We start from the raw sequence: 16,954 nt of genomic DNA, 5'->3' as shown, positions 1-16,954 counted from the left end.
ATGAGTATTTACCAATATTTGTAGGTATTTTCTGCAAGAACTTTGGACAGCCGCCATTTTGTAACGGATAAACCTTTTGAGACGCGGTTTTCAGCAATGAACTCCACTTGACCAGCCCTTTAAAATGATGTGCATATCAACATATGCTTACATTAAAGATTATGTACCTACTCCTCATGGGTCGTCCCCTGGTGAAGGTCAAAAAATGGTAATGCTTCCAAAAAGTAGTTTTCATACATATAAGTTGATGTGAAAGGTTTGGATTTTCTAACGGATTTGGTTAAAAAGATATTAAGCCGTTTCCAGACTTTTTTGTAACCGTGTATATATGTGTCCGTTACCACGATAACTCGAGCAAAAATGATACGATTTTGATGAAATTTGGTACAAACGTGTAAACCTACATTTATTTGAAGAAGTTCGCGAACCAGCATGATTGGACCATGGGAACGGGGGTTTATGGGGGGTTTTATGGGGTAAAAATATGGTTTTCTCATTTTTAACCCTTAAAACATAAAAATTAGCAATTTCTTTCCAAACCATTTAGTAGAGCTTAAAAAAACAAATAGTTAAGTATATTGAAGCATTATTTTGTGCCTAATGGTTACGGAAAAAAAAGAAATGTAAATTTAAAATTCCCATGTTATTCTTATGGAGAATAAGAAAACTGTTGTTGTTTGCTTGTTTATGAGCATATTTTGATCACATTTGGAAAATGCTTTGATTTCATACTAAACTATTAACATTTTACCAAAAAACTTTTTTACCCTCCCTGTTGCAGCAAACCTAGAGTACTCGTTAAACTAATGCTATTTAAATAGGGAATAAATGTGATATTTTTGAGGAGACATTTTAGTGTAGATCCAATTAGGCAAATGGAATATTTGCTTTGTCTGCAGATATGCTGCGGCGGGGGTATTAACTATTTATATGCTTTTTTATTGTACTATATTTTTACTGCATTTTACTTAGTATTTTACCTTTGATTTATTTTTTTACCTAGACAACTGTAAAGAAATATTTTTGATATTAAGTTTTATAAATCTTATTAAAATGGGATCAATGGGTTTATAATTAATTACCACTTTACATGGCTTCTGGGAGGGGGGGTGCATGTGCCCCCCATCTGGATCCGCCCCTGCCGCCAATCACCAAGGGATTTTATCCATGTGCTATGCCGTAACTTTCTAGGCTTAGCCTGAAGTAATGTGAAAAACAATCCAGCCTTAAAATGAAAATAATGGTTTTCGGTGAACTTCTTATATCCTCTTGTTATTTTTGTAGCTCAAGATAATTTCCAAACTTTCACTACTTAGAAAATTCCTTGTTCATCCCTATTTGGAAGAAGTTGGTTTTTTTACTCTGATTTGGTAATATATTAAAAACATTTAATTCTGAATGATTTGGTGAAATTATTAGTAATTCACATCAATTTAATTCTTATTATATATAAATAACATGTCTAAATTAAACATTTTAGGTCAAATTTTTCTACTTGCTGACGATACCTTAATTTTCCTTCAGAGGAAGACTTGGCCCGAGGTACGAGATAAAGCTACGCATGATCTTATAAATTGTAAAACGATAGATCAATCAAAACATTCTTTTGTTAAATGTATCCAAGACAAAATTCATGCCAATATCCATAAGTAAAAGTACTGAATTTAATTTACCTAATTTAATTATTCCTAATTGTAATAACCATCAAAGCACTACATGTCTATGCAAAAACATTGAAAAAGTGGACTCATAGAAATATTTGGGAGTATTTTTTGACGAGCCTTTGAAATGGAATCCTCATACTGTTATTGTCAGAAACAAAATTCGGAAATATATTTTTGCTTTCAAACAGATGAATGAATGCTATCTATTAAGGAACTAAAAATGGCATACTTTGCTTGTGTCCAGTTGTTGCTGACCTTTGGCATCATCGCATGGGGTAGGTGTTATAAAAGTATTCTCAAACCTTTAATCGTTGCTCAGAAAACTATTTTAAAAGTGGGTTTTGGCTAATGCTAACGTTACTCTAGTGACACTGTTTGAGGAATCATCAATTCTCACCATTCAACAGTTATTCATTAAACATCCTATTAATAAACATCTTTAAAAATCACTCTAATATATTTCATGGAATAACTCACTCTCATAGTACCCGTTACTCCTCACGATTAGGCATTTCTTCACTTCCAATAAATTATAATTTCTCTAAAGCTAACTCTTTCTATATCTCCAATATTCCCCATTGAAATATCTGTATTCATTTTAGTAATGATACACTTTTTTATTCACCTTCCCTTAATGTTTTCAAACTACGTCAACAAATTTCTATTCGGGCTTGATATAGATGAGGCCGACGTTATCATCAGATGGGCACGTTTGACCTGACTCTTGCCCCTTCTGTCCTGGGCCAGCATGAATCCATTAGGTATAGTCCCCACCTGATCAAAACTGTATTTTGTTCAATTTGTTTTATATCAAGTAAAAATTTCAATATACATAAATATTTGCCCTAAATTATTATTATTATTTTTTTATCAACAGTTCACTTTAATTTTCAAAACTCCATAGGATTTGGTTTTTTAAATTTCTAATAGCAACCCAGCAGACGCACAGGCAGCACTTGTCTATGTCTGCTGATTTTCTTCTGTCAAGTAATGCAGAAATGTTCTTTTTCCTACAATCACCCAAAAAAGTTGGCTTCCTTGCACAGATTATGGTACAGAAAGCCTTACTTTGGCGCACATCTGTATTCCAACCAAACAATACAAAACAGTGTGCTTTTATTATGCACGTATTCCGTATACGCTTAAAAAATAAGCTGGCAACACTTATTACGACTACGATCAGCTGGTGCAGCGTTTCCAATTTCGTTCAATGTTTGGATTTAACCTATAACCTAAAAACATGTTGTACAGTTTCTGAAAGATTTATATGCTTTATAGTAACTGTAGGAAAAATATAACGTGTAACGCGAGTGCAAACTGCCTTTGCTGCACTAGAGAAACTTTCAACACTTGCCTACGGTTCGTGCGTAAACATTTCTCTCGTCTCCAGCAAAAAGCCACTTCGCCTACTAGTTACACTTAACTTTTTATTTTAATCTTAGTTTATATTTTATAATTGTTTATGTATTTAAAAGTGTGTATTTTGTTAATGCTGTATAGTATGTGGAAAATAAACATATTATTTTTTCAAGTAAATTGTTTACATTAATATTCAAACTAGCTCATTGGTAATATTAATTATAATAAAACAGAACTAGGTTTTTTTAGATGTGCTAATTTGATTACTAGCCTAAGTCAGACTTATATCCAACCACTATTTTTGAGCTTCGTAGCAAAAATCCTAGAAAGTTTGGGGGAGTTATCTTTTTCTTTTCACTTTTTGCAGACCGATTCGTCAAAACATACTAAATATACCCTCTAATTGTCACCATGGACAACAAATATTTCAACAAGGATTAACTTCTACGACAATGAATGTGCGGGTCCAATGAACATTTCTCAGTGTTACACAGGACATTCATTAAATAACACAAATCAGTTAAAAAAATAGAACAGGAAGTAATAAATCAATAGAAAATGTTTCTTAAATACAAGTATTTATTATGTAAGTAAAAAATTATGGCTAAATTTCAAATTTCATTTTGAACTTTCCCATTCTTCACTTGTCTTTGCTTGTTGTGAAAAGGCATGAATACTCTTCAGTTCTTCAGCCAAAGCCGCGTGTACCAACCTAAAATACATTAAAAATAACTATTTATATCCTTCACTGACACTAAAACATATTTCCCTTAGAAGTTACTCATAGTTGCATTTTTATAAAACCGCGGTTAGATAAAATCTCCTTACAGCATGTGTTGACTGATGTAGTAATTAGTTTTATTTCAGATAACTTTTTAATCTAATTATAGGAATTTTTTTAATGTGAAAGAAAATAAACAGCTCTTGCAACTCGATTTTAAGGGAAATGCCTTTTACAGTAGGTACTAGGTCTACTTCAAAATAATTTGATCCCTTTTCTGGAAGTATTTCTCAATTCTTAATGCTTATTTAACTCCCGAGGCTTGACATCAATTAACTATCGTAAGCTGAGTAGGTTTAAATTTAAGCCTAACAATCTTTAACCAAGAGTATTGGCTTACATTTAACATTTTTCAAAAAATATAACAATTCTCAGTGATTACAGACAACACAGTAGAGCATCAATTGTCCAAAAATCAGTTACATGAACATTCATTGTGTACGTTTTAAAAATGTGTAAACTTTGTAGTTTGGATTCCAGCCATTCAGAATGCCAATCATCTCTTATGCCAATGTAAAGCATCACTATATTGATCTAATTTTTTTGACAGTACAGCAATTTTAACTGTACAGTGTTAAGCGCCTGCATAAATAAAATTATCTGTGATCAGGTTATCGTTCTATCTTTTGAAAATGCTTAATTTACAGTACCCATGAATAATAATTATTTAATTAAAGAGTTTACTACTGTATTACAGTACATTACTGAATATGTAAACGTAAAGCAATATAGGGTAGGAAGTATAGAGATCTCGAGGAAACCAGATCATAGAGGTCATTTAGACTACATCAGATGATTCAAAATTTTCCTACAGACTCAAAACAGTCACACTATTACAGTAGAGCTCCAATTATCCGAACCGCCAATCATCCGAATTGCTTACAGAAAAGTTTGAAATTTAAAACAACAGTAATAAGAATCACTATTAACCCTTCCCGGACGGGCAATCATGACATAGGACAGGAAAAAATTGGAGGAAAAAATAAAAATTAATTTTTTAATTTTTGTGTTTTGTTATACATGTATACATAAAATAAACACAGTGGAACACATTATACTGTCAAAATAATTTTTTTCTCGTTTTTAATTATGAGGATATCCGCTACCCGTCCGCGGATGAGTAGAAATGCAGCGGATATATCCGTCACCCGTCTTTGAAGATATGACCATGACAACATTAGGCAATAAATAAAGAAGAACAATATGTAAACAATAAATAAAGACAACGTAATGTTGAGCGCGAAACGTCGAGGGGGGAGCGTAGGAGTGGTGGTAGGTGTGTGGGAGGGGGTGAGGCGCAGGAGAGGGGTTGGCACGGGAGAGAGGGGGGAGTACAGGGGAGAGCGCAGTCATGGAAAGAGCAGGAAAGTGGCGCCTTGGTACCGCGAAACATCTGGTTACTCCTCTTGCACCTGCCAGTGGCCAGTCTGTCTGAAGAGAAGGCGGATATAACCAAAAACCATTTGTGGATATATCCGTCACTCGTCCTTTATCACCAAAGACTTAGGCGGATATATCCGTCACCCGTCCGCGAAGGGTTAAAGAAGGCCGAAGCCGTGATAGCGGCAAAATCCAAAACCTGTTTTGCGATCGAGTTGACACCATCATCGTCTCCCGCGTTCACGGAAACATCGTAATTGTTTTTCACCATCACAGGAAAATGATAAACATATTCCACGTTCGTCTAGAGACTATCAATTGTCTCCCACTATCACGGTAACATCGCCATCGTTTTTCGCGTCGTGACAAAATGATAAATATATCCCATGGCTGTGTTGACACAATCATCGTCTCTCGCGGTCACGTATACATCGTCATTGTTTTTGGTGCTCACGGCAAAATTATAAATACATCCCATGGTTCTGTTGATACTATCATCATTTCCCACAGTGGTGGTAACATTGTCTTTGTTTGTCACGATCGCGGCAAAGTGTTAAATATATCAACGGTCTTGTTGATCGACCGCGGTCACGGGAAATCACAATCGTACTCCGCAATCGTGGCGGAAGCATACATTTTCTGATCGCCAAATCGTCATGGACGCGTTCTGCAATCGCAATAGTAAAAGCTATGACTCGGCCAATTAAAAAAAGAGACTCTGAATTTCAGTAGGCCTATAGATACAATTATCCTAATTTTTGTTCATCCGAAAGGGGACTGGTCCCAATTGATTTGTATAATTAGAGTTTACTGTATGTAGTTTTTTTTTTAAGTGGATATAAAGGAATATTAAAATAAAAAAAGACAACATTTTTTACAGTCAGTTTCTTGGATGAAAGTGAGACAACAATTGGTAGACGTTTGTAAAGAGGTTCGAGCGGGATAGCCACATCGAGCAGTCATTGACCTTTAAAGATTGTTGGGGGGGGGGGGGCTTGAAAGAGTGGTGGCATTTTAACTCAGCCAGGTCCCTGTTCTCACTGTAACTAGACGTGAGGGGTAGTAGAAAGGTAAGCAGGTATTAGCAGTTGACAAACTGTATCTTTGGACGAGACAGTGGAGGCAGTAGGGGGTTGTCTTGATGAATCCGCCGCAGTATACAGCTACCACATACAAATGGCTTGTGATATCATGGTGCTTGATTGTCGGCAGGGGGGTTGGATAGTAGTAATAATAATAAAAACATCACTTTATTGTCATAAAAAATATTCCGCAGTTCCAGCAAAGCTGGTGAAACAGATGACATTGTCATTTCTTAGCAAACAAAAATAAAAATTAAAACTAAGAATTAAAATTAATCTAAAAAAACAGTCATTTTTAAATACTCTTCTATTGTATAATATTTCTTCTTTATAAGGAATATTTTAAATTGTTTTTAAACTTTACAATATTATTGACATTTTTTAAATGAGCAGGTAGACCGTTGTAAAGCCTCAGACTCATATAGTAAGGTGATCTTTCGTAAAGGCAAAATGATTTTTTTAACGTGTTGGGTATTGATGAATAAATTGATTGTTCATAAATAATGTAAAGTGAAGGCATTGTTAAAATTCCATGTGTTTCAAAAAGCGGTTTACATGACTTTTTTGTGTCTAAATGATAAGATTCTTAAAAACTTCTTTGTATCTTGAAAATAGTTGAGGCATATGATGTTGAGCCCCATAACATAACTCAATACCATATTGCATAATGGAAAAAATATGGCATAATAAACTATAACCTTTGTTTTAGAATCTATTATGTTTCTTAAAACATACATCTGGAAACAAGCTGTATGTAACTTTTAGCTAATATTTCAATGTGACGTTACCATGTCAAATTTTTATCAATATTTAAGCCTACAAATGTTCGACAAAAGCTAAAATATCATTTTCATACATCATTTTCATATATTCAAAAATTATGTTTTGTTTATTTTGGAATTTTTTGGAATTGCATAATATGTGTTTTAGAATTGTTAAGTTTTAAACCATTTGCCTCAAACCAGTTAGTCAAGTCTAAAATTGAACGATCAAGCTCTAATCTAAGAGTACATAATTTGCTTTTACTATGGCTGTAGTGTCATCAGCATATTAGGTTTGATGATACATTGTTAGGAACATCATTAATGAATGTAAAAATATCAAGGGACCTAAAATTAACACAGAAGGTCAGATATCAAGACTCTACTGGTACCGGTATATAAATATTTAAAATTTTTTCCCAATCAAATATTGGCATTACTGAGAGAGTTTTACCTGTGCCTTTGAAGTCTTGACTTTCCAACAAATTTGTCAGATACTACGAGTACAGTGAACTTAGCCCCACATCCATCTGAGTCGTCTGTAACCTCCTGCAACATGATTTTTTTTTTTTATTTGGTTTGGTTAGAATATATTTTATATGTCTAATCCTGAGGTGTATTTTTATAAATTTACTATAACAACCCCTTTAAAATGATTTGGGTTATTATATAGGGCAGGATTCAGCCTCTTCCCGTCTAATACTGTATTGGGGTTTTTTTTTAACAAGGCTCTAGACTGGGGTAGTTTGTTACAGCTTGTGACATCTAAGCTGGTACTGGGCTGATCGCTACTAGTACCTATTTCAAAAACATAATGTCCTGTTATGCGGGTTGCATCAACTGTCCTCGTGACCCATCTGAAGGCGCTCAAGTAGGCCTACATAATACAAGGGGAGTCAGCTCCCTGAGGCAGCAGAAATGTTTGCAGTCCGGTCTTTTCCCTACCTCCACCCTCCTCCCGCCTACACTGTCCGCGCTAGGCCAAGTGCCAACTTAGGTGTCACAAGCTGTACATTGCTCCAGGCTAGACCTAGAGGTTGCAGCATGTAACTTAGACTAAATCCATTTAGTGATTGGTAGGATGACACTCAGTTTTGCCATTGAGAATACCTCATCATAGCATTGGCAAAAAGTTTGGTGCTGAACATAGTGCATATACCGAATTGACACGGCTCTCACCGGAAGTCCGAAAATCGAGTGATTACACTGTCCGCTTAAGCCTACCAATGTAGACTCCCATAGGGATAGTCAACTGTTTAACTCTCTACTGTAGTTTTACATATTACATCAATTAAATATAATCTTAACCTACATATTAACCCTCTGCAGAAAGAAATGGTAAATTGTTTTTTTTTTTTTTATTCTAGCTATAGTGACACTGTCATGTGAAGGAGAGTAGGTTCTCCTGTTCAGTTAGTTGCTTTACTGGACATGTGAGAAACAGTCTAGCCTAACCCTGGGATCAATTTACTTTTTTGTTATACTAAAAAGACTGAGGTCTTCAGAGGCCAAAAACGCCATCCGTTAAAATGTATATGTGTCCGTTAGCAAGATCAGGTAACTCAAGTAAAATTTATCCGATTTTCATTAAATTTGGTAAAAGCGTGTACACCTACATTTATTCAAACAATTTCATGAACCAGCAGGACTATAGGAATGGGGTTTTATAGGATAATAATGGGATTTTCCCATTCACCCCCTCTAATACGTAAAACGTTGCAGTTTCTTTACAAAAATATTTTGTAGAGCTTACAAATAAAACAATTTAGCATATTGAAGCATTGTTGTAGGAACCTACGGTACCTTAAATAGTCAAGGAGAAAAGTTAAGAGAACTTTAAATTTTTAATTCTTTTCTTATGGAAAATAAGTCAACTTTTGTACTTTGCTTGTTTAGGAAAATAGTTTATAACATTTGTCAAATGTATTTTTTCATATTAAGTTACTAAAAAACAAACTTTGATCTAAATAGGGAATAAATCTGACAACTTTTAAGCCGCGTTTACTTGAGGCCAGTAAAGCAGGCAAGTTACGTTACGAAGCAGGTAACTTGCCTGTAATGTGTTTAAAGTTACGTGAGGCAAGTAGCCTGCTCTCCAACTGGCTTAGTGTAAAAGTGGCTTGAGGAAATATTGGAGTGAAAATCCAATCAAGTTAGGTTTGATACAGCGGGGTTACTTTTTAAAACTCTCACTAGACCTTTTATTGAAGAAATTTTCCTTTTGACTTTCAAAAATATTTTTTTTTCATTTTACCACTTTATTTAAAAAACCAATTTATAAAATATCTGCAGTTTACATATTTGTTCTTTAAAACTAGGTACAATCTACGTAACTAAGCCTATAATGGTTCAATACGTTTGCTCTATTGGTTGAATCTACAAGAATTTTTTTTTTTTTTAATAGCCTAAGTCACAAAATCACAAAAATTGCCAAGTCACTACACTTAGGGACAGTTGAAGAGTAAAGATCTACAACGAACCAAGCAAGCTAGTTCAAATCTGACACCAGCACTGTACACTTTACTTCATCCATCTGACTTAGCTGGTTCCCACACGGCTAGGCATATGATTTTTTTTTTTGTCCTTAAAGGTTGCGGCATTATCACTTAGATAAAATCCATTGATGATTTGACGGGATTTGAACCCGGGACCACAGGGACCAAAGTCCCGCGCTCTAACCACTACACCAGCTCGCTCCCCAAGCTAGGCCTAGGATTACCGTAGTCTCGTAGTGGTAGCTGATAACAATTCGAGGAAATCTGCCAAGTTTGAATAATGTTCAGTGGGATTTAAACAGACACTTTACAATCGTGTACCCTTCTTAAGCAATTTGTGATTAGACATAAATTCTTTTAACCCTCCAAGTGTCTCTAGTTTTGGTCTTAATGTTCGCCCATTTATTGCGCAATCGCAGGGTTTTATTAAAATGTATCTTAGAAACTTAAAAACAATGTAAAGTATACTGTTTTATATATAATTTTGTTTGGAAAATTATGGGCTTCAATGTAGGCTACCATACAAAACATAAAAAAAAAATGTTCAACAATTTTTGTGGGGTTAACATTTCTCAAAAAATATAAAATAAATGAAAAAAATTTATGTTTGGGCTCAATAAATTGTTATAATTTATAGGTCTACAAATATTTTAAAATAGCCACTTTGTTCAGAATTTTATGAGGATTCCAAAAATATAATAATAGGCTATTAGGAAGTAGGTTTGCAAATAAATAAGTTATGGGCAAAAACAGATTTCGGTACATAGCGTTAAGCTAAGAATGCATAGCCTAACCATAGCTAGGAATCTGGCTGATAATTTACATCAATATCACAACCTACTTCTTCAGGATCATCAACCAGCCCTTCAAAACCACTTAAATCTTCTTATAATGCACCACGTATATCACTACTTTTGATTTATAACACTAAAACAATGATAAACGTAATAAAACACATCAGTCATCGGTGCGAGGTTAACCAAGCTGTTTACAAATACGCACGTCACCTGTCTGCTACAATATTTGCGGAACTAAAATGAAAAGCGTATAGAAACAGACATCAGGAGAAAGCTCTGAATCTGCTGAAAAAAACGATACCTAACTCGATCCAGTTTAATCCGATTCAGTCAGTCCCAGAGCCGTCGCCATAAACAGTGTTTGTGAGTCGCAAAAGCGACACATAACACTACAGCGGATGTGTTATGAGTCGCTTTTACGACACATAAAACTCGGAGGGTTAATGATTGAGTTCGAAAACATCCAGTTATATTCAGCATTAACATACTGTTCCAACACCTGACTTGGCCAACCTTATATCCTAGTTATTATTAGCCAGGGTACACTTCCATATCTGTTGGCACAAACAACCGAATGAGTAATATTGATTATTCGATTGTTTAATTCGATATATCATTTGGTTAGTTAGGTTAGGTTAACCTTGCCTAAATACCAAACGATTTAACGAATAATCGATATATCGATCGATATTTTCATTCGGTTGTTTGTGCCAACAGATATGGAAGTGTACTCATTAGCCAACTTCGAGCATGCTAGAAAAACTTACCACATGAACAGCTTCCAAACGTTCACGAAGTAGAGCTTTAATATCATCTGCACTTGCTGGCATTTTGAAATATCTTGCAACAATTTTATTAGGCCTATTATTTTTTTAAAGCTCAGCGAAGAAATTATTACTTGAACAATAACTTAACAAGGGTAAAGTATGGTTCTAAAACAACAAGGCCTAGGCCTATGCAAGATAATGTACTTAGCCAACCTAAATACTGAACTCCTTAACTGATAGACATTCGTTTGTTTAGGCAAGGAAAATTAATAAACTAAACGACAATTTAAATGTTATTAATTGATAAAAGGTTAACTTTAAGTTATATTAAGAAGATGAAACTTCCCACTTTACTTAAAAAAGTGTTTTTTGTATTATTTTGAGGAGGTTAAGTTGAGTTGAGTTGAGAGTTTCAGAGTTTAAAAGATTCCTTTTTCGTTTTCGGTTGGCGTCGCACACTGAATTAAATCGCATGTAGCCACTTTATTTCTAAATTTGTTTAAATAGATTACACCATAGATTAAATTATTATCTAGTTAGTCTACGATTACTATTTCAAGAATAAACACCCTAACATAAATAAATCTGCAAAATAAGCTAATTATTATGAGCTTTATCCAGTCAAAAGTTGTTTGTTTAATAGTGCTGATGTCAACCAAATATAATTGTAAGGGTAGATTTTTACAATTTCTGTTCTTTAGTTAGGTATTAAATAATATAGTTGAAGAATAGACTGTTAGTTGTATATACAGTTGGAATAGATTTAAAATTCGCTAAAAATTGAGTAGCATATAGTAAACCATAAAAACGCTCTTTACAGAAACTGGATGGAAATATACTTTGATATTTTCTTCAGCTGACCTTAATGTATGGCGAATCTGAGAGGGAGTGTTTTGTTTAATCCATGTCTGCATTCAGTTCAGTTACTAAATCAACATACGAAATAAGTACTTTAGACATACTCCTGTTAAGTACCCTTTTTAACATAAAACATCCCGTACATTGGTCCTCAACAGAGGTGCTGGGTGCTGCCGTGACATAATGACATAGGCCTAGACTAAACTGGAGAACAGTTTAATCGTTTAATCTCAGAGTAATAATACATAACACATAATTATGTATTATTACTCTGAGGTTTTATCCATGGTAATAGTAATAAAACTACTGAACTAACAGGGGAAATCGGTAAAAAAAAACAGTCGAAGGTGGTTCAAGACACCAAGAGGACTTAAAGAAAACGGGCGTAAGATTAATATCACTATCATAGGTATAAACGTACTTCCTCAATAGCTGTGTTTTTTCAATTTTTGTAACCAGGCGTCCTCCTTAAGTTCGAAAATATATTTTTTGTGCTCTCCGTATATACTGCACTACTTTGTGGTTAGATTATAAAATGATCACCACGATAGAGCTCTTAAACTTAGTGTACATTTCCAAATAGAAATAGTGGATCCATTTACAAACAGTTCTGTTTTAAAACAAACAAAAATGGTTTTAGCTAAAAAATGACACACTAAGGGTCTACCATCGATCGTGCAGAAACTTTTATATCCCAAACACTAACAACTGTTGTATTTGTTTTTTTTTTTTTTACTATATACACAAATTTAGAGCAGATGTTGCAAACTTATCAAAATTGATAAATTTTCAAAAGTCGTGGTGGTTATTTCTACAATCACGATTCGTTTCCTTGCGCATGTTTGGTTTTACACTGGGTAGGTGCACGTGAACGATCCGATTAATATCGTTTTATATGACTATTAATGTTCGTATTACTTGATAAACATTTTATTCAATAATATACTAATATGCATTTACAATAAATCGTTAGGTGAGAGTGGGTTGAGTCTGTAAAATTTGGTTACCGTTTTGGAAAATAAATCTGTCAGTAAAATATCGTTCTCAAATATCGTAATCGCAGGCCCGAATCAAACTAGTTCGGTTGACTCGTATTTCGTACTGCAAATTGCAATAGTTGGTTGGCGTGGGACGGTGGGAGTGAGCGCGAGCACGAGTCATTGTTATTGAGCCATTGCCCAAGTATTGTTTTAGTTATACGAATAGTCTCGCCCCGACTCGACCCGGACTCGCGAGGATCCGATCCGCTCAGGTGCGGATGGTCTGCACTCCGTGTGTATTGTGAGTTGTGATTATTCATATCAAGATGGTTGTCTGGAGATTTTTCCGGAATCGTAAACAACCAGGTAACATTTATCAATTTGTATAATAAGTGTTCTTCAGCGATTTATTATAAAAGCGGTTATTTATTAAAGAGTAAGAATGTTAAAGATAACAATTACTAGTCAAAACATGATGCTTTAGTTGTAATACTATGTAAAATCCACATTGTCAAATAAAGTTCAAGACAGTAATGTTTACAAATAAGTAATTTATTATTCTTTCTTATACAACTCCACTCTATTCTACAACTGCAAGTGCCTCTTGCGTTAGAACTTAACGGAATAAAGAATTGTCTATTGTCTATTGATGGCAGTTTTTATACGATGATTCCGCGATCCGGTGGTTAGGGGAGCTAACTTAAAGTTGTAGAACCACCAACAAACCAATAACCAGGCACCATAACCAATAAACAGGCAAATATAAATAAGGAATTCTCTCTGTAATGCAAAATAATCTCCATCCACGAAAAGCTACGCGGATTTTTTTATTTTGATTTTGGCCTATTACTCGGAGGACGTGATTTTGTTTTAAGCATAATCTTCATATGTAAAGGCACGTTTACACTGCAGTTTGCAACTAAAATGTTTGCAGCTTTTGAAGAAAGTTTGAAAAAAAAAATAAAAAAACACGAATTGTAGATTTGTTGAAAACTTCGAGTTTAAAACCAAATCCTAGTTTTTCAAACCTTATTTCATCTTTACAATAAAACTTTGTCAGTAAATTATTGAAACTTTCTTTAGTCTGTATTATTTGCTTGCAACCTAAACAAGTTTAAACTTTTCACTTTGAATATGTTTTAACATTCTCGTGCTCAAAACCCGAAGTGTCAATGCTGCGGATACCATAGGTTCTGGTGCACACCGCTGGGAGCACCTTGTAGTTAATTTAGATACGGCGTACGCGCTATGTAACTACACGGTGCTCCCAGCGGTGTGCGCCAGAACCTATGGTACCGGTAACTATGGTAACCGCAGCACGGATGACAGTCTATATTTAATTCTTTTTGTCAATGGTTAAATCCAAGCATTATTGAATGTTGACACTGCGCCAGCTAATCGTAGTCGTATTATCTTTAAGTGTTGCCAGCTTTACAATCGTACACGCATTAGGTGTACGATAAAAGCAAACAGTTTTGTGTTGTTTGGTTGGAATATTGGAATGCGGCAAAGTAAAATGAGTGTGGTAAAAGTAAGCAAATGCAGCAATTATACTTTGCGTGCTATAATCAGTGCAAGGAAGCCTGATTTTTTAGGTAACTGTAGGAAAACAAATTTTAGTTAAGCCCTTCAATTTCGGACTTTCAAGAGAAATTCGTAGTTTTGGACGTATTTCAATAAAGTTTAGAATGTTTTCTGCCTCCGCGGGTTACACCCAAATGACCAAGTTTGTAATACCATTGACTTAATTCCGAGAATCGAGAATACAAGGCGCGAGGATAATAGTGTTGCTATTTTGGCGGTGAATTGGTAACACTGATGATACTGAGCCTGCTTCTGCTTCTGAGTTCTGCTATGCCATGGCCAGGGGAAGCCGATTCAATTCCATCGTTTTCAGTTTTCATTCATTAGAACTTTACGTTACGTTACGTTACGTCACGTCACGTCACGTTAGCTCAATTCAGCAGCTGGCTGACAGACAGAGACAACGGAGCGGACAGTCCGCACGGCGCACAGTCACAGTCTAGAATGACTTAACTAACTTAAATTATGCTCACACTGCTTAACCTTAATTAGTCTTTAAAGTTTATTGTGTGATTTCAAAATAGTATCTCGAGGTGTTCAAACGGTTTCAAGAAATGATATGATAGGTATTAATTTACCAGGTATGTTTAGTTTCACATAAGTTTCTTTAAATATGTTGCTCTATTATTATCCCACCCCAGTTCTTATTTCTCAGTTTAAACTAGAACTTGTTATTTATTATTTCGTGGGACAAAATATAATCAAAGATTTAGCTTTTCACTGAAACCATTTTCATCATATTAATCTATCATGCATGAAAGTACAATTAATACATAACCTCATCAAGAGATAAATTTATAGGTTATGTTATTTTCTGCTAAGGATTACTACTGCTAGGGAAACTACTTAGTTTTTTAGAGCTAGTACCTTTGCATGCTTGGGGGCTATTTTTCATAGTGCACTGCAGGCCTGACTACAGTGATACATTTTGGATAGGCTAGGCCTACTAATTTATGGTGTAACTTACTGGTAATTCTAATAGTTAAATTCATTGATTTTGATGAACCAAGTGTGTAACCTCCACTGGTAACATTTCTGTAGAAGAAATACTCTTCCTCCCTTAAAAATACAGTTTATCCTTTGAGGTTGCCTCCGTGATGTATCCATTGAATAACTTAATAACAAATTAAATATCCGGAGAGGAACGCCATTGGCTTAGGTGAAATCAAATCTCGAGAAAACTAGCTGAATATAAGATGCTCTAGTCGAACCAAGCAATTTACAATTTATTATCCTATAGGCTGCAATTAATTATTTGAGGGCTACTTTTAAATTTAAATTCCCTATTGTGCCCACAACCTTTAATAAAAGAATATGACTAAAAACATTTGTAAGATCCTTTTAGGTTACAGTACAGTATTTTAGTGAATGAACTTATTAATTTAACTAAAAAACTTATTTTAATAACTTGCAGTTCAATAGTAAGTAAACTGTTTTCCTAGTGTTCTGTTTTTGCCTCAAACCAGGCTATACATTTCGCTAATTTTTTTTATATTCTGATATATGAATGCAAAAAATATCTAAAGCTCTGCAGAGTAAAAAAATAAATGTTTTATTTGGTTCATATCCAGCTAAGTTAACATTATTTACAAATTGTGATAACTGTTGTAGAGACAACATAGCCTACTGTAAAATGGTACCTATCATAAACTCTCCATCATCCATAAGTTAATCAATTCTAAATTATAACTTAATCTGAAAAATGGAATGTAACTTACTTGGATTCAAATAATTCTCTAATTAATTATAGATAGACTATATGACTAGAAATTTACTTGGTTTTTCTAGTGCTATGCACACATTTTATTTTTGTTTATTTGCTCTTTGTGTGATCAGTGTTCCAAAACAAAAGAAACTGTAACACCATTACTTCTCCAGGAAGAAATGCTCGTAAGTATCATATCATCCGATTGCATCATGCTTGCAATTCTTCTTCATTAGCCAGTTTGTCTGTCTTAAATACTTAATTCTAATCTAACCTCTACAGTGAACTGCAGTGATTCCTGCATGCAACTAATATTTTCTTTTTGTTCCTTCTAAAAATTATTTTCCCTGCTTCTTATTGGTAAAATTTATGCTAAAAGCATTTTCTTGATATGTGTTGTTATAATGATTTTACATTATGTTAACTCTTCTTTCTCTATCAGTTATTTAGTCTCAGCACAACAATGTAATGACACCTACTTTGAGACTTTATAAAAGGTCTGTGCATTGTTTTGTACATTTGGGAAAGAAAGGCAAAGGTTTTTGGATTAGAAGTTAGCTGTTACCCCTCCGATGAAATTCCACACTATTAACCATGCATTTTGCTGTCAGAGTGGTGGGTGTGCATTAAAAATTGTACAAAAATGTGTAGAAATCAGATGTATAAGCCACTTGTAATTGTTTTTGTCCAAAGCTATTGCCTAAGAAGATTGATTCACAAAATCCGTTTTTGCTATCAAAT

General features: G+C 34.4%; 2 protein-coding genes across 3 annotated transcripts in view; one reads left to right on the top strand and one right to left on the bottom strand.

Annotated features, from left to right (window-relative positions):
- Window positions 1–3,593: 3,593 nt before the first annotated feature.
- On the bottom strand, window positions 3,594–11,483 carry LOC128998603 (bolA-like protein 2). The gene is made up of 3 exons (XM_054424812.1): window positions 11,087–11,483; window positions 7,482–7,576; window positions 3,594–3,735 (listed from the first exon to the last, which is right to left on the bottom strand). The coding sequence occupies exons 1-3, from the start codon at window positions 11,147–11,149 to the stop codon at window positions 3,642–3,644; spliced, it is 252 nt and encodes an 83-aa protein (XP_054280787.1). The 5' UTR covers window positions 11,150–11,483; the 3' UTR covers window positions 3,594–3,641.
- A 3,469-nt stretch (window positions 11,484–14,952) lies between these two features.
- LOC128998366 (polyamine-transporting ATPase 13A3-like) overlaps window positions 14,953–16,954 on the top strand; it is a 63,959-nt gene continuing 61,957 nt past the window's right edge. Inside the window, exons 1-2 of one of the 2 annotated variants that reach the window (XM_054424471.1) lie at window positions 14,953–15,089; window positions 16,345–16,398. In XM_054424471.1, coding sequence (XP_054280446.1) covers window positions 15,068–15,089; window positions 16,345–16,398 — 76 coding nt within the window. In that variant the 5' untranslated portion in view covers window positions 14,953–15,067. The remainder of the gene's footprint in view (window positions 15,090–16,344; window positions 16,399–16,954) is intronic. The other variant, XM_054424472.1, reaches the window with a different exon arrangement.

This window comes from Macrosteles quadrilineatus, unplaced genomic scaffold (genome assembly GCF_028750875.1).
Source record: "Macrosteles quadrilineatus isolate MER2022 unplaced genomic scaffold, UCM_ALF_1.0 Scaffold_7__1_contigs__length_78375512, whole genome shotgun sequence".
NCBI classification, from domain to species: Eukaryota; Metazoa; Arthropoda; class Insecta; order Hemiptera; family Cicadellidae; genus Macrosteles; species Macrosteles quadrilineatus.
The sequence above is the reverse complement of the archived record's forward strand: the minus strand, read 5'-3'. Positions and strand labels throughout refer to the sequence as shown.

Bases quoted from the DNA above. Each gene is read 5' to 3' on its own strand.
- LOC128998603 (XM_054424812.1), bottom strand. From the start codon at position 11,149: ATGCCAGCAAGTGCAGATGATATTAAAGCTCTACTTCGTGAACGTTTG. The intron at 7,577-11,086 runs GTAAGTTTTTCT...ATCATGTTGCAG, and splicing joins GTTTGGAAGCTGTTCATGTG to GAGGTTACAGACGACTCAGA. The intron at 3,736-7,481 runs GTAAAACTCTCT...AATGTATTTTAG, and splicing joins TCAAGACTTCAAAGGCACAG to GTTGGTACACGCGGCTTTGG.